This window comes from Orycteropus afer, unplaced genomic scaffold, assembly GCF_000298275.1.
Source record: "Orycteropus afer afer isolate SDZICR_OR568_19922 unplaced genomic scaffold, OryAfe1.0 scaffold00036, whole genome shotgun sequence".
Taxonomy (NCBI): domain Eukaryota; kingdom Metazoa; phylum Chordata; class Mammalia; order Tubulidentata; family Orycteropodidae; genus Orycteropus; species Orycteropus afer.
This window is the reverse complement of record NW_006921623.1, coordinates 12,919,669-12,943,108: the sequence shown is the minus strand read 5'-3', so window position 1 is coordinate 12,943,108 and position 23,440 is coordinate 12,919,669. Positions and strand designations below refer to the sequence as shown.

The 23,440-nt window shown below is 37.9% G+C and overlaps 1 protein-coding gene across 1 annotated transcript in view; it reads left to right on the top strand.

Moving 5' to 3' along the window:
• The window catches only part of HOATZ (HOATZ cilia and flagella associated protein), a 33,081-nt gene extending 10,471 nt beyond the window's left edge, over window positions 1–22,610 (top strand). Inside the window, exons 3-5 of the mRNA XM_007936612.1 lie at window positions 17,664–17,723; window positions 18,330–18,382; window positions 22,553–22,610. Coding sequence (XP_007934803.1) covers window positions 17,664–17,723; window positions 18,330–18,382; window positions 22,553–22,610 — 171 coding nt within the window. The remainder of the gene's footprint in view (window positions 1–17,663; window positions 17,724–18,329; window positions 18,383–22,552) is intronic.
• Window positions 22,611–23,440: the final 830 nt, after the last annotated feature.

Below are 23,440 nucleotides of genomic sequence, written 5' to 3'. Positions count from 1 at the left end.
AACCTTCCATAGTCCTTGCCATAAAGTACTGTGGTGTGTAGTTGATGTATCTCTCCTGCAAGTTCTAAGTTCCATAAAGAAAAGGACCATGGCTTTTTGACCTTATATTCACAGTAACTGACAAATAATCGATGATCCCATAACCTACCAAATAAATGCTTATGAATGAGTAAATGGGTGATCTAACTTATCTGGACCAGATCCTGTGTGATAGCCCAGTTCCTTGAGGTGGATGCCATACGAAGTACTCATTTAATAGGAGGTCAGGCCAGAATATTGATTGACCAAGACCCAGAGGCCTCACAGACTTATTTACCAGTTGTGTAAAAGGATGTGCAAACACCACACAAGAGTGGAAATAGTTACTAAACTATAGAAAGAAGTCAAATAGCTGAGCAGAGCATTTTATCTTCTCTGAAGGAAGAAAGGCAATAGCTAGAAATCCAAAAGAGACAGAAAATGAAGGCCAAGGTTTCACAGCATGAAAGCAATACTTTGGCATAGAAATTAGGGTATAGGGTCAGAAGTGAAAAGTAAGGCAGAACCACCATTCCAAAGTATCTGGAATGTTATGCAAGGAATAAGACTAAGAAGTGGACACAAGTGACAAGACAATAATTCACACACTAGAACTTTGGTACAAGAGGGACTTGCCTGGGACTTCCAGTAAGATGGAGGAATAGGCAGACAAGCTACACAGACCCTCTTCAAGAAAGAAAAGAGAAACCAATTGACAGAGATACAGAAGATAATCCTGGAGCTCTGAGCTTTGAAAGGAAATGTACAGAAGTGGATTAGCCACCAACTAGTGGAAAAACTTGAAGGAAAACAGTGAGTACAGAGACAGTCAGAGCAGTGGGCTGTCAGCTACTCTGACAGGACCAATAGCCTAAATATTTCCAAGTGGTGTTGGGACCTGAGAATTGACCTAAGATCAGCCCTGGTCACCAAGGGCTGCAAGGGCAACTGCACTGGTGGCCTTTGACTAGGAAGGGAAACAGCAAGGAGGGAGACAACCTGAGCTGTGAACTTTCCACTGTCTGGAGGGTACAGCCATTTTGACTGTTTACAAGTGGTAGCCATGTTGGTTATTTAAAGTGACTGAGGGTGCAGCCATTTTGAATGTTTACAAGCAGCAGCCATTTTGAATATTTAAAAATGACAGAAGGTGCAGCCATTTTGAATTTTTACAAGTGGTGGCCATTTTGGATATTTAAAGTGACCGAGGGCTCAACAATTTTAAATCTTTACAAGTGGCAACCATTTTTAATTTTAAAGTAACAGCATTCTCATTCAGATTCCAGGGACCTGAGAATAAGCTCCATTTGCCAAGGACATCAGGGACATATGGGAGGCTGACAATGGGAAAGGAGACAGGTGGTGAGTATATAAGTGCTGCCAACTAGCAAACAGTACCCTGCTTACTTAGATAAAATCCAAAGAAAACAAAAATCATGGGCAAGTCACTTAAACATAAAATCACCAATTAAATATAAACACAAAAATGTCACAATGCCTCAGAGACAACAGAGCATCACAGTCCACACAAAGAAGCAAGATAAAGCAGTAGAAACAAGGAACCAGGATGTAGACTGAAACCATATCCCTGAGGAAGGTATAGAACTGGAACTCTCTGAGAAGGAATTAAAAAGAATTATATTTAGGTATCTTCAACCAGTTGAGAGACAAATCAAGGAAAACACTGATAAAATTGAGGAAAACACAGAAAAAACCCTAGAATAATTTCAAAAGACAGTACAAGAACAAAATGACAAAGTAAATGAAAAATTAGAAATGATACATTAGAAAATTAGAAAATCTACACATAGAAATCCAGAAGATTAATAATAAATTTTCAGAAATAGATAAGATATTGAATGGGCAAAGGAGTAGAAATGAATCAATAGAAGACAGAATTAGTGAGATTGAAGGCAAATATCTCAATACTTAAAAAAAAAAAAAAAACAGCTTTATTGAGATGGAACTCATGTACCATACAGCTCACCCTTTTAAACTTACAGCTCAGTTAAGTGGTTTTGCATATATTCACAAGGTTGTGCAACCATCACCACCATCTAATTCTGGGATGTTTTCATTACCCTAAAAGGAAACCTCATACATGTTAGCAGTCACTCTCCATTCCTCACTTGCCCCTGTCACTAACAACCATTTTCTGTCTCTATAAGCCTAAAGCACTTGACTGCTAACCAGAAGGCTGGCAGTTCAAACCCACTAGCCACTCCTCAGAAAGAAGATGGGGCAATCTACTTCCATAGTGATACTGCCTCGGAAACCCAAGGAGGGGTCGCTATGAGTTGGGTCCGACTCGACGGCACATAACAACAACAACAACAACATAAACAACAACAACAAAAAAAACCTCACTGCCATCAAGTCAGATCCAACTCATAGTGACCCCTTCTTAGGTTTCCAAAGCGGTATCATTGGTTATTCTGGACATTTCATGTAATGGAATCAGACAATACATGGTGTTTTATATCTGGCTTCTTTAACTTAGCAAAATATTTTCAAGGTTCATCCATGTAATATTTTTCAGTACTTCATTCCTTTTTTTGGCCACTTGACTGCTAACCAGAAGCCTGGCGGTTCAAACCCACCAGCCACTCCTCGAAAGGAAGATGGGGCAATCTACTTCCATAGCAATACTGCCTCAAAAACCCAACGAGGGGTCGCAATGAGTTGGGTTCAATTGATGGCACACAACAACAACAACAACAACAATAATCCATTGTATGACATACCACATTTTGTTTACCCATTCATCTCAATACTACTTTAGAAAGCGATTAATTGGAAATAATATCAAAACAAAATGAAGAAAGCCTAAGGATCATGTGGGATACCATCAAAAGGAATAACCTGCATGTAATTAGAATTTCAGAACAGGAAGAGACAAAACCACAGAAAAAAATGGTCAAAGATTTGTTGGAAGAGAATTTTCCTAGTATGATGAAAAATGAGAATATATCCATTCAAGAAGTCTGACAAACCCCAAAACAGGATAGACCCCAAAAGAAAATCACCAAGACATCATCATCAAACTCACCAAAACCAAAGAAAAGGAAACAATCCTGAAAGCAGGACAGGAAAAACCAAAAGTTACCTACAATGGCCAACCAATAAGACTAAGCTCAGATTTCTCAGCAGAAACCATGCAGGTGAGAAGACAGTGGAATGGTATATATAAAACCCTGAAAGAGAAAACTTTCCAACCAAGAATTATATGCCCAGCAAAATTGTCCCTCAAATATGACGGTAAAATTAGGAGGTTTCCACATAAGCAGAAATTAAGGGAATCTGTTAAAACCAGACCAACCTTACAAAAGATGCTAAAGGGAGTCCTTTGGATAGAGAACCAACAACAGCCAACAACAGCTGAACATCAACACACACGGTGACATAACCCAGAAACCAAGCCAGCTATGGAAGTATCCAAAGTAAATAAGCCTACAAGATTGTAAACAGGGAACCAGAGACATCAATTGACAAATGAAGACAACTACAAACCAAAAAGAGGGAGAAAATTGTGTAGTTACAGAACTTCTAAATGTAAGGAAGTCAAGACAACTACAAGATAGAACAGACAATTCTAAACTGGAGAAGAAAACTATAAATCACAGGGTAACCAATCCAACTGAAAAATGGGCAGAAGACATGAATAGACACTTCACCAAGGAGGATATTCAGGTGGCCAGCAAATACATGAAGAGATGCTCATGATCATTGGCTATCAGAGAGATGCAAATCAAAACAACAATGAGATACCATCTCACCTCAGCACTGATGGCAAGTTTCAACAAGACACAAAATAACAAATGCTGGTGAAGATGTGGAGAGATTGGGACTCTCATACACTGCTGGTGGGACTGTGAAGTGATATAACCACTGTGGGAAGCAGTATGGCAATTCCCTAGAAAGCTGGAACTGGAGATAACCATTTGACCCAGCAATCCCATTGCTAGGTATATATCCTAGAGAGGTGAGAACCAGGACAGGAACAGATACATATATGCACACCCAAGTTAATTGCAGCACTATGTACAACAGCAAAAAGATGGAAACAACCTATGTGCCCATCAGTGGAAGAGTGGATGACCAAACTATGGTACATACACACAATGGAATACTATGCAGAAGTAAAGAATAATGTAGTGTCTGCAAAACACCACATAACATGGATGAACTTGGAGGACATTATGCTAAATGAAATAAGTCAATCACAGAAGGACAAATATAGTATTAGTTTGTTGTTGTGGAGGGTCAAGGAAAGGTTTAACTATAGAGGGAAACTTTCTTTATTGGTTTCCAGGGGTGGGAGGGGAGGGAGGGAACACTGTTACTTAGGTAGAGATAAGTATTGATTTGGGTGAAGAGAAGGGCAATGTACCAAATGTGAGTGATCAACATGGTGTCATTGAGGAAGAGGAAGACGGAGAGGAACATTGGAGGTACAGACAACAAAGATGAACCTTTTGCACATACAGTACTGCATTGTCAGTGAAGGCAAACACAGGTATATGGGTAGAGATACATGGGTGGGAAGGTAGAACTATTAGGTATGTCTATGAAGCAGGGAGTGTACCCAAGACCATGTATAGGGTTGGCAGACAATGGTGCTATAAGTGTATTTGTATGATCTGTAAGAATTCCCAGGTGTATAGTAGAGCTGACAGGGAACAAGTTTGTTGTCACCTCTTGGTCACAGCCAGCTACCCAGAACCTGTGGGCTCAGGACCATAGTCACAGGGGACATCAAGCTCAATTGGCATAACATACTACACAAAACATTGTTCCACCTCCTACTTTAACGAGTAGTGACTGGGATTTTAAAAGCTTGCAAGCAGCCATCTAGATACAATGATGGGTCTCTTCTCATCCAGAGCAAAGAAGAATGAAAAAAAAAAAAAAAAAGATTCATGGAAACAATTAGTTGTAGCAACTGATACGCCTTGCGATCTGCAGCCTATACAACGATGAGACTAGAAGAACTAGATGGTGCCTGGATACCACTGTCAACCACTTGGAGGGGGAACTATGTAGGAGATCCTGGATAGAGAGGGAGAACAACGTGGAACAAAACTCAAAATCATATGGAAAAAAAAACGGAGGGGGACCAGGTTTGCTGGTCCGATAGAGCCTGGTGGAACCACTGAGACTATGACCCCTAGCTGCCCTTCAGGTCTGGAATTGAACCCAAACAAAAGACAGGCATATGAGTTGAACATTTACCTGAGGTAGATACACTCCTTGGAGAGAACAATCATGGGAGAAAGAAGGGCTGTTTATGCACAGGGAGACAGCTCAGGGGGCAGAAGTACATGGAGGGATGGACACAGGGAAGAGGTAACTATCAGGAGGAAGTGGGAACGGAGCTGTTGCATTGTGGTAAATTGTATTCAATGTCATGAGACAGTGTATGTGAACTGCTGTATGCAAAGTGAATTTGCTCTGTAAATTTTCACCCAAATCACACACACACACACACACACTCACACACAACGCATAGCGTGGATGAACTTGGAGGACATTATGCTGAGTGAAGTAAGTCAATCACAGACAGACAAATATAGTATTAGTTTGTTGTTGTGGAGGGTCAAGGAAAGGTTTGATTTCTTTTTTGGTTGCCAGGGGTGGGAGGAGTAGGGAGGGAACGCTGGGGAAAAAAAAAATCCGTTGACCCATCTCACTTTAGTTTTGTGTATTTCATTGTACATGAATTATATTTCAATAAAATGCATTTAAAATTAAAAAAGTAGAGAGAGAGAGGCTTGCCTATAAAAAAGAAAACAAAATCCTAGAAACTCCAATCATATTGCTAAATGTTTGTGTCACTCCCTATAGACATATCCAGAAAACTACTTTGTTGTTATTGTTGTTGTTATGTGCCATCGAGTCAGCCCTGACTCATAGCGACCCCTCCTTGGGTTTTCGAGGCAGTATCACTACGGAAGTAGGATTGCCCAACCTTCCTTCCGAGGAGTGGCTGGTGGGTTTGAACCGCCAGCCGTCTGGTTAGCAGGCAAGTGTCTTAGCCACTATGCTACCAGAGCTCCCAGAAAACTACTTTAGACTCTCCTATATATGAGATAACCAATTACCCTTCTATGTATGAGATAACCCATTTGAATTGACCTGGTTTTTGTTGTTGTTGTTGTTGTTGTTTATTTCTTTATTTGGCTTTTTTTTTGGCCAAGCCAAAAAAAAATATTGTTCAAAAATCAATATACAAATAGCTGGTCCTGTTGTTAACATGTATTCAGTTCAGGTGGCCTGGTGGTGCAGTGGTTAAAGAACTTGACTGTTAACCAGAAGGTTGGAGGTTCAAACCTACCATCTGCTCCATGGAAAAAAAGATGTGGCAATCTGCTTCTGTAAAGGTTATAGTCTTGGAAAACTTATTGGTCAGTGTTACTCCATCCTATAGGGTCATTATGAGTCAGAATCAACTTAATGATAATGGGTTTGTGTTTTGGTTTTTAAATAACATTTTAAGGGGAAGGGTTTTAACATAAACCAAATAAAAAACCAAACTCACTGCCGTCGAGTCAGATCCAAGTCATAACAACCCCTCCTTGGGTTTCCCAGGCAGTATCTCTACAGAAGTAGATTGCCCAATCTTCCTTCCGAGGAGTGGCTGGTTGGTTTGAACCACCAACCTTCTGGTTAGTAGTCAGATGCCTTAGGCACTACGCCACCAGGAAAAATGTCTAAATATTATTTGTTGTTGTTGTTGTTGTTATGTGCCGTCGAGTCGGCCCCGACTCATAGCGACCCCTCCTTGGGTTTCCGAGGCAGTATCACTACATATATATGTTTTAAAAATTTTATTATAAAGGATAAATTTTTAGAGCACTGAATAACTTGAAACAGGAAACAAAAGATAATTATTAACTATAGTTATACTGTGTTTTATATATTACCTTTTGATTTTGGGGTGAGGGGGTTAATGACTATAAATGCTGCCAATAGATATGAATAAGACATAGCCTATATGTGTGAGGTTGAATTGGACATCATCTAGATTTCACTCCAGACTGGTGGAGGTCCTGCCCTGAAATGTAGGGACAGCGTGCCAAACTAAAATTCACAGACTATTTGCCCAAAGTAGCTAAAAACAACATAGCCTCAAAAAGAAATGTAGGCAATGTTAGGGTCAAAGTTGAAGAAGCAAGATCAAGCTCAGACAAGAAAGGCACAGGCAAAACCATAAACAGTAAGATGAAACATGGAGCCAAAAGTTGGAAGAATCTGATCTGGAAAAATTGTGCAAGATTCATTCAACAAATATTTCTTGAGTACCTCTTATGTGTTTTTTTGTTAAATATATGCATAACAGAACTAAGAAAATATATATAACAGATCCAAGGCATTGTGTTAGACACTGGAGAACAACGAATAGCAACATAAAATATATTTTAAAGATATAAACTCTGCCCTTAATGGAACTTGCCTTCTAATCAGGGAAAGAGATACTGATCAAAGAATTTTGTATGATGTTTAGAAAAAAAAAACAAAAAAACCTTTTGCCATCAGGTCAATTCTGATTCATGGTGACCCCATGTGTTACAAAGTCAAACTGATCCACAGGGTTTTCTTAACTGTAAGCAGTTTCTTAAGGGAAGCAGATTGCCAGATCTTGCTTTTGTGGTGCCACTGGGTGGGTTCTAACCATCAGATTAGGAGAACATTTAAAAGGGCAATATTGATGCAAAAAGGGAATCAGGGAGGATTTCTGTAAAGAAGCAATAATTAAGTTGATATTTGAAGTAAAAATGGGTTTTAAGTAGGCCAAGGGGATGGAAGAAGTGTTGGAAGAGGGTTCCAGGCAGGAGAAATATCATATGCAAAGACCCTGGGCTAGCAAAAGCCTGGCACATTTCAGAAACAGAATGGCCGGTGTGGTAATGTGAACATACTAAGAGCGATAAGAAACAACTGAAGGGTTTTAAGTTGGTGGGTGATGATAACAAATTTGTTTGGAAAAGATCAGGAGACTGTAATACGGGGAAACGAATTGAGTGGCCCCAGCGAAAGCAGAAAACCAGACTGAGATATCATTGCAATCATCCAGTCATGGGGTGATGGTAGCTTGGATTAGGAAGGTGGGAGTGAGAAAAGGTAGATAGATATCTTTGAGAGAGATTTAAGAGATAAAATAAAAGCAGGACTTGGATTATATTGGATATGGAAGGTGAGACATAACAAGGTATCAAAGATTAACAGTTTTTTGGCTTGCATAGCAGGATGGATGGTGCCATTCTCTCAAACAAGGAGCAATAGAGAAAGGTTTGGTGTTTGTTTTGTTTTATGGGAGGAGGGAAGAAAATTAAGAGAGTAGATCAGAAATTCAATTAAGACACCTTTAACATAAACAGGTGGAGCTGTTTATAGACATGGAGATATATGGCTAGAAATTCAGAGATGTATGTGCCAGAGATGAAGTTTGAGAGTCACCTGTGTGGGGAATCCCCTACCCCTTCCTTCTTAGGTCCTAACGGGCAGGACAAGAAAGACATACCTTAAAAATGAGGTTAAGTCCCATTCATCCATCCAGCATATCTATTCAGCTATCAAACATGATGAAAAACTTTTAAGACTCAATAGTTACTTGTTTCCTAAGAAAGAAGCTTTGATAGTTATTGCAGACCAAATCATCACTAGTCTATAATTCAACCATACGAGAGGTCACTATGAGTTGGGTTCAACGTGACAGCACATAACAACAACCACAACAAACCCTTAATATATGTATACTTTATTGAATTTTTTTAAATGTAATACTCATTTTACACTCATTTTTGTTAACATTAAAATAAAAATCTCACTCAAAGATTGACTTGATTCTAAGAGGCATTATGTATCCCTTAGCTTGTTGACATTGATAAGTGAATGCTTCAACTATGAATTTATAGTATTGATTAATTACCATTACTTGTATCTATTAATTAAAATCTGTTTTGCAGATTCTACAATTACCACATAGTAAATTTATATCTACTTTAATAATAAGATGAGAGCCTTAGGTGGCACAGTGATTAAGTACTCATCTGCTAACCAAGGACTGACAGTTTGAACCTACATACTCCACAGGAGATAGTTGAATGGGATCATACTGAGGACCAATTGCTGTTGTTGTTAGGTGCTATCAAGTTGGTTTTGGTTTATCTCTCTCCCTGATTGGATGCAAGTTCCATAAGGGCAGAGTTTATATCTTTTAAAAAATGTGTGACTTTTAACACAATATGAAAGCATTTTTTAAAAATTCACTTACACTTTTACCCTGCATGCATTTTTGTGTGAGTAATTTAAAGCAAGAGCTATATTCCTCAGCTAATTATTATTGTTTTTTTGTTAAATATATGCATAACAGAACTAAGAAAATATATATAACAGATCCAAGGAAAAATACATAAATTTTCTTCCCCACAACAGATAGATTCTTATTTTACTAACATCTACAATTAAGAAAAATCAGAGTCACTCAGATAGAATGACTGATGCTTTTCTCATTTGAGCAAACTGTTATTTTATTTTTTTAATTAAAATTATGTATATGAGATATGAGACTTGAGCCAGTCTCAAGCAGTTTCCAGGAGGTGTAGAAAGGTGTTGACATCTGCATATTTTTTTTTTGCAAATCAGCATTCTTCCTTTCTCCTGTAACATCTTTCATCCACTCCCATAGATTACAGCCATTAGGTCTATCTTCTCAAATCAGATTAGTGCTGGAGAAAGCCTTTTCACTGATTATTCTGCCTATCTTTTAAAGTGCATAGCAGATCATTTGCGATCCAACAGTTCTTTTATTATTATAAAAAATCTATTGCCATCTAGTTGATTCCAACTCATATCAACCTTATAGAAGAGTAGAACTGCTCCATAGGTTTACCAAGGTTGTAAATCTTTACAGAGCAGACTGTAAAGACTGTAAAATGTTTTGTTCTGTTATACATGGGGTATATGTGCTATGAGTCAGAACCAAGTTGACAGCACCTAACAACAGCAACTGTTCCTCAGTATGATACCATTCAACAAAACACACATCTTGCCTCCGTTAAATCAGTCTTATCAGCATCCTTAAGCATGCCAAGTTCATACATACCTCCATGTCTCCATTTATTTGTAATTGTCCTGTTATCTTTTCATCACTAAGCATTCTTTTTGTGTTAAGATCATTAAACTAGTCCACTGCTTCCCTATGTAGCCTTTCCCTTCGATGTATATATTTGTTTTCTAGCTCACTGGATTTTTTAAATAATATTTTATTATGTTTTTGGTGAAGATCGATACAGCAGTTTAGGTTCCCATTCAACAATTTCAACACAAGGTGAACATTGGTTACATTCTTCACAGTGTGTGATGAGTATGCTCATTATTTCCGTTCTGGTGGTTCCATTGATGTATCATTTTTAAACTCTTAGATTATCTATTTTGGAGCTCATTTAAGATTCTTCTCTCTTAAAAATTATACCCTAGAAAACCCTTTGTGGAAATTCCGTTCTGTCACATGGGGTCACTGTGAGTCAGAAGCAGCAGTGGCACCTAACAACAACATACAACTTTAAATTTAACAGTGGATTTCATGTGGAAATTACTTCCCTTTATGTGCTTTTTCATATTTTCTAATGTTTTTCCATAAGCAGATATTATGTTTATATCCAATAGAAAGAATAAAGGATTTTTTAATTCCCATTTGAATTAGTGACTTTTTCCAATACTTCTTAGCCTGTTTTCTTCGTATTTATTTTTCTCCTCAGGTAATCTGTTCCTCTCTTTTTATAATAATATTTTTGAGAACTAACTACGTACCATGTATACTGTATGTGCTTTACTCACAATCTTATTTAATTCTCAGACAACTCTGTCTGAAGCTGAAACATGTTAAGTGACTTTTTCAACTTCACACAGCTAAAAAGATAGTAAAAACAAGATTTGAACCCCAGTCCATCCGGCAATGGTGTCAAATTGCATAACTACTCTACCACATTGTTTTCAAGAGTTTCTAGATTCCCTAAGTATTGGGATGTTGCCAGTTAACTAAGCAAAAAGCAATCAATTCAATACTCTTCCAAGACATTCTTAAGATTAAATTCAGTAATCATCTTTCATAGCATGGTCAAACCCAAAAAAAACCAGACTCACTGCCATCAAGTTGGTTCTGATTCATAACAACCTTGGGTTTCCAAGGTGGTGTCTCTATGGAAGTAAACTGTCCAGTCTTCCTACCAAGGAGTGGCTGGTGGATTTGAACCGCCAGCCTTCTGGTTAACAATCAGATGGCTTAGGCACTACACCACCAGAGCGCCTTCAGAGCATGGTAGGCAAGAGAAAATTTCTTTTGGTAATGCAGATAAGTAATCTGAGAGGAATAAATTCTACCTCATGTTATTTGTTTCCATCAAAAAAATTCAATCAAAATCCAAGGAAGAAATGCAGCTTTCATATGAGAACTAGGTCTTGAGAAGAAAGTAACTTTCTTTTATTTTTAAAGTCTAATATTTATTTAGGAGCTCTGGTAGTGTAGTGCCTAAGGCACTTGACTGCTAACCAGAAGGCTGGCAGTTCAAACCCACCAGCCACTCCTCAGAAGGAAGGTAGGCAATCTACTTCCGTAGTGATACCGCCTCGGAAACCCAAGGAAGGGTCGCTATGAGTCGGATCTGACTAGACAGCAGTGAGTTTAGTATTTATTAAGAGTTATTTTTACAGCTGAGGGAGCTCTGGTGGTACAGTGGTAAAGGCATTTGGCTGCCAGTCAAAAGGTCAGTGGTTGGAACCCACCAGCTACTCTTTAGAAGAAAAGATCAGGCAGTCTGCTTCTGTAAAGATTTGCAGCCTCAGAAATCCAAAAGAGTTATATGAGTCAGAATTGACTCGATGGCAATGAGTTAGTTTTGAGTTTATAACTGAAGATTAGCTGAGGAGAAATTTTATAATACTCTAGAGAATCTGTAGACAGAAGAATTTTTACTACATACTTAATAGCAAATAATTTTAAATATCCCTCCTTATTTCTCTTTTTTTTCCTCCATCTGTGTTAACTAACTAATCTATAGGTCAGAGGTTGAATCATGAAAAGTCCTCCATGCCTTTACACAGAAAGTGGGCAACCCAGCCTTCTGTTCTTTTTCCCACTCTTTTCCACATTTTGGACCCATTTAAAGAAAATTTTTCTTTCATAACAATAATAAATAATAGTATAATAGCTACCATTTTTTAAATATCCATCATATACCATGCATTATGCTAAGCAATTTTTATATTATCACTAATTGTCACAACAACCTTCCTTATAGATAAGAAATCCAAGACTCAGAGAAGTGGTTCAGTGATTTGCCCAACATCACAACCTCTAGCCTATGGGTTAGCAATTATGGTTGTAGGGAGAAAAGGAGGAACAGGAAAGATAGTTAAGGTAATACTTGCCATTAATCACATCACAGAATTAAGATTTGAGGCCAAATTTTTTTGACTCCATTAATTTAGATTAATGTTGCCACCTAAGTTATTTGGCTCTAAAAAGTTAAAAAGACAGAACTAAGCAAATTTAACTCTTGAAGAGACAATAAAAATCACTATCTACTAAACATGATATAAAATCATGCCCTAATTTCCTACAATCAATCTTTATTCTTTATAATTAATGTTTTCAGAAATAAATATAAATATAATATGAGTAAATATAAATAATGTAACATAAGTAAGGTATGTAAACATAAATATATAATATAGAAATATCATAAATGTACATTCTGACCTAAGAGTATTATTTTAAGAATAGATTATTTTAAATGCCTTATAAATATAAAATTTCAGTAATAAACACAACCAGAGCACAATGATTAGAAATAAGAATCCTTCTGTTATGAAATTAACAAGAATATTATTTTTCCCTACTAATAAGATTGTGAGAATCTTCTCCCACCACTGAATTATATTTAGTTGTCCTAGCAGAGGTTTCCTAGAATAGTCAGCACTGTGTTCAGATGGCACAGTTGTTTACAGTAGTTCATTCTCAGGAAGCAGATCCAGGAAACAGAAATCTAATCACATTTGAAAGCTTTGTTTCTGATGCACTATAATAAATTACAAAACTGGCTAGGTACTAAAATCCATTATAATAATAAAAATATCTGAAATCGAAGTAAATAAATGAATGTGTTTTTAGTCTATCATTTTATAATCGGGTGATTGAATATTTATTTTTATATTAGAAGAATTACAACAATTTAGCTTGCCTGTGGACATCCAGTAGTTACAGAGAAAATAATCAGTTTTGTTTAGAGGGAATTTTAAGAACTAAATTATTCCAGTTTGATTTCACTTTCTAAAGCAACTTTTTCCCTTTTTGCTTAGGCTAATAATTGTGTATTAGCTAGTTGTGGTATAGTCAATTACATACTGTGGCTTTTCTAACCATAAGTCTTTGTAAACTCCATGGTGGAATTTGCTGTAAGCAACTGAGTAGCTCCTGATTGTTAACATTTTCCACCTGGGGTACTTTGGTTGGGAGCAGCATGAAGTAATTTTCTGGAAAGTTTGCTCACTCTCAGGTGTGAGATGTGATGGGATTGGTTAGTTGGGCCACTCTGCCAGGCTCAAAAGGAGCCCTCCTAGAGGCAGAAGGCATCTCTCTGACTTCTGGCTGTGAAAGACATGCCGCTGTGAGAAACATGCTCCTAAGAGATGTGAGATGCTGCTGAGAGATGCAAGAGACATGCACTGCTGAGAGACACAGAAGACATGCACTGCCGAGAGAGAGACGTGAGAAACATGCACTACTGAAAGAGCAATGCCCTACTGAGAAGGCTGGCTGCTAAGTGAGATGCCTGGCTGTGAGAGACTGAGTGCATTTCTGAACTTGAATTGTAGCCTGTTGCCTCCCTGTTAAATCCCACAACCTGTGAGTTCTGTGTGGCCACTGCAGCAAATTACTGAACCAGCAGAGAGGTGGTAGGTGCTGTGGGAGGAATGGTTGGTGTCAGGGTTGGTGAAAGTGCTGGAGCAAGGCAGTATGTCTGGCCTCACAGGAATAGGCCTTGGGCTACTGATGGTGATTCATTCTTCCTCTTCTGGGGTTAGAGGAGATCAGAAGACGTGGCCTCCTTGCCCCTTTGGCACCAGTACAATGATTTCATTCATACATCATGACTCAATCAGCTTAGTTCAATAAAAATTCATTGAGTATCATAAACAAGGTTCTGCTAAGCTTATAGTGCCTAAGGCATTTGACTGCTAACCAGAAGGCTGGTGGTTCAAACCCACCAGTCACTCCTGGGAAGGAAGATTGGGCAATCTACTTCCAGGGAGATGCTCTCTTGGAAACCCAAGGAGGGGTTGCTATGAGTCTGAAACCACTTGACAGCAGTGAGTTTTGGTTTTTTTTTTTTTTTTGGTTAAGACTTGCAGAGACACAGGCATAGTAGCAACTAAATGATAAAGCAGGGAAAGTAAGATCAATACCATAATAAAGTTATGAAATGCTATGTAATCATAATATGGAGGCAATTATTCCAGTTGAGTACATGTGTAATGGAAACTAAGATTGAATGTCTACATTGAATATACCCCAGGTATTGTTTATAGACATTTTATTCGATCCGTAGCAAATTGATAGGTATTATGAAGTTTAGCTTAGTTTTTAGAAGTACCCTGAATATTTTTTTCTTTGCTAATATGATTTTCTTTGGTATGTGATTCGGTAATAAATATTTTTTTGATATATGATGCCTTAAATTAAAAAAAAAAGTAACAATCCACTTTCAAAATAAATAAAACAAAAGGCTTTGTAGGCTCGAAAGGAAGATTCATAAGATTTGAACAGAACAATGCAAAGCAAAGACACCCAGTGGACTTGGCCCAGCTGATGATTACAGCCACCACAGTATAGGCACCTCCTTTCATGTATCTCGGAGGAACATGCCAAGGTCCCAGCTCTCCATGCAGCCGAGCCATCAGGACTGGGGTCAGGGATCATCCATCCTGAGGACTTACATAGCAATGTAGCAGCCTTTAGGTCTTTGCACACACATTGCCTCATAAGCTCTTTTCCACTCTTACCTGGTGACTACCCCTTTCAGCTCTAAGCTTGAACGTCATCTCCTCTGAGACAGCTTCCCTGTGCCTCCCCCACAGTCTGAATTAGGGTTGCACCCTACACTAACCCTTTTGTAACATCATTTCTCTCCACAACTCTGCAGTCACCTTTCAGGCAGGATTTGTGGTCTGTTCAACCCCTAACACCATACTGTTATACTGTAGATGGTCAGTAAATATTGGATTGATGAATGGTTTAGATTTTTTACCTTGTTATGACATATCTGTGTCTATTCTCAGCTATTTCTTATTTCTAGCCTTGTCCTAAATGGAATTTCTTTCATTTCATTTGGCCACCTGAAGCTACAAATTTTCTTCCAGATTTTTCAGTTTTTCTTTTGTTCTCAGATGATAGATGTGATTTTCTTCCTGGCTATCTCCAAAACTGAACATAGCTAGATTCCGTTAAAAATATACCATATCTATAATTAGGAGTCCCTGGGTGACACAACTGATTCAAGTGCTGGGCTATTAACGAAAAGGTTAGTGGTTTGAAAACATCCAGAGGCACCTCAGAAGAAAGGCTTGGTGATCTATTTCTGGAAAATCAGCCATTAAAAACCCTATGGAGCACAGTTCTATTCCCACACACATAAGGTTGCCATGAGTCAGAATCAATGGCAACTGGTATAATTTTGTATCTTGGTAAGTCTCCATGCCATACTAGTTTTTTACATTTAAGAAAACTTACCTGAGAGTGTACAAATCTCAATATCTAGGACAGAGAAAGGAGAGATGAGCGAATAAGGCTTTGTTCCCATATGCAAGCCAGTAAGAGCCCTCTTAACCATGAGCTTAGGTGATGGCATGTGCTTTGAGCTTGCTGATTTTGTATCTTGCTACCACTAAATGGATCCTAATGTAATAGGATCAAATCCAGTCCTGCCACTTAATAGCTCCTAACCTTAAGCTGAGAAGCTCTAGGGGCAGAGTGGTTAAAGTAATCAGCTGCTAACCAAAAGGTCAGCAGTTCAAACCCACCACACACTACAAATATGTGGCAGTCTGCTTCTGTAAAGATTTGTTGTTAAGTGCCGTCGAGTCATTTCCGACTCATAGCAACCCCATGCACAGCAGAACGAAACACTGCCCGATCCCGCGCCAGCCCCACAATCCCTGCTATACTTGAGCCCATCATTGCAGCCACCATGTCAATCCATCTTGTTGAAGGCCTCCCCCTCTTTCATCGACCCTCCACCCTACCAAGCATGACATCCTTCTCCAGGGAATGGTCCCTTCTGACAACATGACCAAAATAGGTGAGACGAAGTCTGGCCATTCTTGCTTCCAAGGAGCATTCTGGCTGCACTTCCTCCAGGACAGATCTGTTAGTTCTTTTAGCAGTCCATGGTACTTTCAGCATTCTTCGCCAGCACCACAACTCAAAAGCATCAACTCTTCTTCGGTCTTCCTTACTCATTATCCAGCTCTCACATGCATATGAGGCGATTGGAAATTGTAAAGATTTACAGCCTTGGAAACACTTTGGGGCAGATCTACTCTGTCCTATAGGGTCACTATGAGTCAGAATCAACTCCAAGGCCATGGATTTATGCTTCATCTGAGCCCTGATGGTGCACTTGTTAAGCACTCAGCTGCTAACCAAAAGGTCAGCAGTTTGAACCCATTGATATTCCACAAGAGAAAGATGTGGTAGCCTGCTTTCATAAAGTCTTGGAAACCCTATGGGGCAGTTCTACTCTGCCCTATGGGGTCACTCTGAATCAGAATTGAGTAGATGGTGATACGTTTGGGTTTTTGATTTGGAAACTCCATTTTCTTCATCCATAAAATGGGGTAATAATAGTCTCAAGCTCCTGCATTGTTAGAAGAAATAAGTGACATAATTTGTATACAGTTCTTAGCATAGTTCATGTAGTAAAGGTTTAATAAACATTAGCTATTATGGGAGCTCTGGTAGCATAGTGGCACTTGACTGCTAACCAGAAGGCTGGCAGTTCAAACCCACCAGCCACTCCTTGGAAGGAAGAAGGGGCAATCTACTTCCGTAGTGATACTGCCTCAGAAACCCAAGGAGGGGTCAGTATGAGTCGGGTCCAACTCAAGGGCACATAACAACAACAACATTATTAGATAAGGGAGCTCTGGTGGCATACTGCCTAAGGCATTTGACTGCTAACCAGAAGGCTGGTAGTTCAAACCCACCAGCCAGTTCTTGGAAGGAAGATTGGGCAACCTACTTCCATTGAGATACCGTCTCGGAAATCTTAGGAGGGGTCGCTATGAGTTGAATCAACTCGACAGCACTGAGTATTATTAGAGAGAGGGGAAAAATTCCATTTAGGATCAAAAACAGATTACTTTGTAAAGCAACATCTTTTTGGAATCCATCCAACACTGGATTATAGTGCATATTTTTGTACTGAAATGATAAAGTTTAAATCTTTTGTGGAAGAAAAATACTTTAAAACCCTGCCAAAGAATGTGAGCAGAGAATGAAAGAAATTCTCTCCACAGGCACAAAATTTTACTATAGAGTCAAAGAGTCACCCACTTTTTATTTATTTTTTTTTTACTTTAAACAGGCTAAAAAGAGAGATGAGATTCTCCAACTCTTAAGGAAACAAAGAGAAGAAAGGATCAAGGTGAGCCTGATTGTGAGGCATTTGGAAAAGTCTATCTGGAGGGATAAACTGTGGTGACTTCTCAGAAGTTTGTAGATTGACTCCTTAAATCTAGATACCCATGATCCAGAACTTTCCATGAACTGGACAGCAGGTATAAAATCAGGAAGTTTGTCAATCTTTGATAAATCAAAGATATCTCCAGAGTTTGCAGCTCTGCTGGTGTGGAAGATGAGGTGTTACTTTCAGTGGAGTTCATTGTCCACATAGTATAAATCTGTGGGGTATTAACGTAGGCTACTTCAGTGCTAATGTTTGTTTTACAATGATTGACCTAGCTTAGATCATAGAAGAATAAATGCTAATGAAGAGGAACACACTTATTAAAAAAAAAATAATAAGAGCACCCTGTAAACTTATGGATTCAAAACATACCTTCTCCTGAGAGGAATGCCATATTCTCTGATCTGGCATATTTCTGATCCCACAGTTTGCAAACTAAGAAGCTAATTTGTATAAATTCTTTTATAATTTTACCTCAGATTTGTTCAAGTGAGCAAATTTCAGTCAGTGCAAAAAGTGAAATTGTTCCTCTTTAGTTTTTGTTTTGTTTTCTTTATTTTTTAGAAAGAAATGATTTCCCGTCATGGTAAAACCAAGGCCAAAGTACACAAAGCAACGTAAGTTTGCTTCTGTCAAGATACTCTCACCTTTCTGGTTACTGCATAGAGAAGCATTTCTTTGCCTTACTCACTTTGCCCCATATCTCAAGTCTTCTAAAAACCCACCCATGTATTAGAGATTTCATGCCTTGAATAAAATTTCTTCTCAAAGACATTAAATGTTGTAGACCTACTTGCATATCAGGAGAGCAGGTCAGCCTTGAATTTCTGTATACTTTCTCTATCCATTCTCATCCCAGTTATTGTATTAACCTGCCAACATGCCTTCCTGTCTCTACCCTTTCCTACCGATACCTACCCAACCATCTTTAGCAGGTTAGCAGGTCTTGTAGATCACCATGTGTGTGATACCGCCAATGAGATATCTACATTTTCTGAAACCAAGTTCATGTAGCAATGGCTTTATATTGTCTCAGTGATGGATTAATAGCCTAATTCCTGGAATAATGTTAGAAGAGGACCAGGTAAATGGTCTACAAGATTTTAAAGAAAACCACTATCACCAGTTAATCATTAAAGAATCCCTGATCGGACATCTCTCCATTTTGTATTGTGACTGAAAACCAATCAATTCAACTTCATTGGCAAATACTTATTTGAATACTAAATTCAGTGAAGAACAATTAGAAAGTAACAGAATTGTGATTCTGATCTCATTTGTATAGAAATTGAGTCCCATTAATGTTATTTAAGCAATACTCATAAAGTATTGATACATGTAAACTGGGCTTACAAAAAAAAGGTTTTTGTTGTTATAACTAACTACAGGGATATTTATATAAAAAATAATTGCTGAAACACTGCACAGAAATTTTATAGACAATCATTTTTGTGTCACCCCCTCTGATAGTGACACCTAGCATGTTCCACACTTGCCCTATAACCCTACCCACCCCCAGCACTTCCCTAGTGAGTCCATTGACCCTCAACAAGATGCTAATTTGCTTGTGAACCTTCTAATGCATTGAATCAGAGCTGTTATTATCATGCAGTGACAATAATGCTTTGAATCACAGTGGTTTCATCTGCACATGCTACAAGCATGTACTATTGGTGTTTTTATTGTTGTTGTTGTTGTTGTTGTTATGTGCCATTGAGTCTGACCCGACTCATAGCGACCCCTCCTTGGGTTTTTATAGCCAATGATTTTGTCAAGTTTTCTGATAGTTTAGCTACAATATTGTGGTAATCGGTATTTATGCATCCATATCAATAACTTTTTTGAGAATGAATAATTAAAAGAAAAGAAAGGGAAAAATCAAAAAGGACTTATGCTCAGTTACTAATAATGTTGTAATTAATAATATAATTCAATGTAGAAAGATTTTACAAAACAGTTCTGTTATTAGTATTCCTATAATCTAAGAAATAGTCCATCTAATCAATTTACAGCTATATTTATAACATATTATTCTATGATTAAAATTGATAATACATTACTAAGGATTCTGTATGGTCTGATATGGAAGAGAGGTTCGTGAGGGGCAGAATGACACCATGAATACCTCACTGGGTGACACCAACCCTGGTGATGCCACGGGTGAAGGTTTTCCTCTTTTTCACTGATCTTCTTCTACCTTACCAAGCATGATGTCCTTCTCCAGGGACTGAACTCCAGGGTCTCTCCTGATAACATGTCCAAAATATGTGAAATGATGTCTCACTATCATCTCTTCTAAACAGCATCCTGGCTATACTTCTTCTAAGACAGAATTAATTGCTCTTTCTTTTAGCAGTCCATGGTATATTTAATATTCTTCACCAACACCATAATTCAACTGTATCAATTCTTCTTTGGTCTTCCTTATTCATTGTCCAGCTTTTGCATGCATATGAGGCTACTTAAAATACCATGGCTTAAGTCAGGTGCACCTCAGTCCTCAAAGTGACATTTTTGTTTTTTAACACTTTAAAGAGGACTTTTGCATCAGATTTGCCCAATGCAATATGTGCTTTGATTTCTTAACTGTTGCTTCCATGGCCATTGATTGTGGATCCAAGTAAAACGAAATCCTTGAAAACTTCAACCTTTTCTCCCCTTATCATTATGTTGCTTATTGGTCCAAGTGTGAGGATTTTTGTTGTCTTTATGTGGAGGTGTAATTCATACTGAAGGCTGGAGTCGTTGATCTTCATCAGTAACTACTTCAAGTCCTCTTCACTTTCAGCAAGCAAGGTTGTGTCATCTGTCTAGGGCAGGTTGTTAATGAGTCTTCCTCCAATCCTAATTCTGTGTTCATCTTCATATAGTCCAGCTTCTTGGATTACTTGCTCAGCATATTGATTGAATACATATGGTGAAAGGATACAACCCTGACACACACCTTTCCTGATTTTAAACCATGCAGTATCCCCTTTTTCTATTGGGATCACTGCCTCTTGGTCTATGTACAAGTTCCACATGAGCACAATTAAGTATTCTGGAATTTCCATTCTTCAAACAGTTATCCATAATTTGTTATGATCGTCAAATGTCTCTGCATAGTTCAATAAAAGACAGGTAAACATCTTTATGATATTCTCTCTTTGCTTTCAGCCAAGATCCATCTTACATCAGCAATGATATCCCTTGTCCCATGTCCTCTTCTGAATCTGAGTTGAATTTCTGGCAGTTCCCTTTCCCTGTATTGCTACAACCATTTTTTAATTATCTTCAGCACATTTTTACCTGTGTGTGATACCAATGATATAGTTCAAAAATTATCAAACAATGGATATATCTACACTAGTGAAAAAATATACATATTTTGAGAAATGTAAAATATTTATTTACCTGGCTATATAGTCTACCCAATGCTCAGCAACTGAATTTCTGGCATTTTAGCCAGATGATTTGATATAGCTTCTAAGTGTTGAGCAAAACTAGTCCTATCAAAAGATTGATTGACCTGATTCAAATAATGGGTGAAGACTGCTATTTGAGTAGCATCAACAGATATGTCAGGGTGCTCTAGATTTCTGTGTGTATTTTTGCGGGAATGACTCAGAACATTCCTGCTATCGCATGTTGATCCACTCTAACAGCGAAACATCATTTCACAGCTTGAACAGATAATTCCTTTAATAATTTTAAAGCTTAGTTGCTTAACTCCTTTTGTATGTTAACTTGCTCATTTTCTTTCCTACGGTGTGAAGCCTTTGAATTTTACTCCATTTCACTGTGCCATTTCCTTCCTCTGAACTTTTTATACATTTATTGTCTGTGCCATTCTTTTGACAATTAATTGTGCACTACTTTATGTAAATATTTTTCAAGTATTCAATTGTTATGTAACTTTTCATGTATTTATGTCTTATAACTATGTTGTAAGCTGTATGAGAAATTGGGTCCCCCAAAGTGCCTACCCACACTGCCTATGTGTAGGAATTCATAAAATATTTATAACAAAAATTTTCACTCAACAATATCACATAGTTCATTATTAGCTAATTTAGAAAGTTAATTTATAAGCATTTTTTAACATTGTAAATATTTCAGACACAGTTGTAAAATGCCTTAACTTAGCTCTCTTTTTCCTCCCTCCATCCTTTCTTTCTTTCCAAACCCCCTGCGTACTCAGATACACACTTACCATCCTTCCCCCAACAAATCTTCTCAGGATGATCTGGGTTCCCCTGTCAAAAAGAAAGAGCTCAAATGTATGTTCATAATAAGGTTTTAGTAGTAATATGTTTATTATGCATCTGAGGAATATTTGCTTTTAAAAGAGTACTGGCATAGGAATAATGGATAATCCAAAGAAATGGATTACCAATGATGAAATCTCAAAAACTGGACTGTGAACAAAACATGTTTGGGTCAGAGGTCTTCTCCCATGCCCTTCAAATCATATTCTGCAGTGTGTTTCCTATAAATAAGGACATGTAGCTGAACTGCATTTCTCCTAATGGCTCTGCCTTTAGCACTTAGAGACTAGACTCAGCTTTAGTAAGAGGCCACCCTTGTATCCAGTCTCTGGAAGAAGAGAGAGGAATAGTACATTTCTTCAGATTCAATTTCTCCCACATATAAGTTTATACTTCATTGCAAGTAAACCTAATTCATAATCAGAATCCCAAGACAGCGAACTTCTACTAGAGAAATTTTCAAAAATTGTTTTCATGCTATGGTGTGTTCAAAACTACAGAGTTCTGTGTATTGGAACTAATTTATGTTACTATCAACAGGAAAGTGGTAACAGAGTCAGATGAACAAGATCAAGAAGAAGTCAAAGCCTTGGACTAATTTGATTGACATGTGGTGGAGGAAGACTTACTTACATCTTCACTTTTGAAACAACCTACTCTTATTATCAGGATCATTGGGATCATTCATTAAAATGGACAAAGAAATAAAGGTTAAATATGCAAAGTTCTCAGCATTTAACAGCTATTGAATATTTGTGTTTATATTACTTATTGGATGCTATTGTGTTTGAAATCACTTTGAGTTGGAATTTGACTTGATGGCAGTGGGTTTGGTTTTTGGTATTTGACATTGCACAATAATCATCTCTATCCTCATATCTTCTCAAAGTCCTACTTATCATGTTCGTATTTTAAGGTTATTTCTGTAATTTCTAGATTTAACCCATATTATGAATAACAAATGAGCTAGAAACAGGAGCTTTATGCACCCCAATCTGTGGACCACCAATGAATATAATTAGTAAGAAAATAGGGATGAAAAGACAATTCCTTAACATTTTTTTACTTTAATAATAATAATAATAATATAACTTCTCCCAAATTTCATTTATTCAGTTTCTGGAACATGTCTGAAATCATTACCAGAAATGAATTACTTCGGATTTTGTGAATAACTGACATATTGTGCCCATGACTTAATATACATATGAGGAGGTGCCAACCTCCTCACTTTCAAGGGCCATTTCCTTTTGTATCTATTGGAAAAGAGAAGGCTAATTGTATGAATTGCCCAACTGACAGACCTAATCAGAGTTGTATGCTCTTCCCTGGTGCTCGTGGCTCTACTCAGGACCACCATTCACTGTTGGCCTCCACGTGAACTCCTTGGCATAACCGCCTAAGATGCTGCTCTATTCCACAACGCCA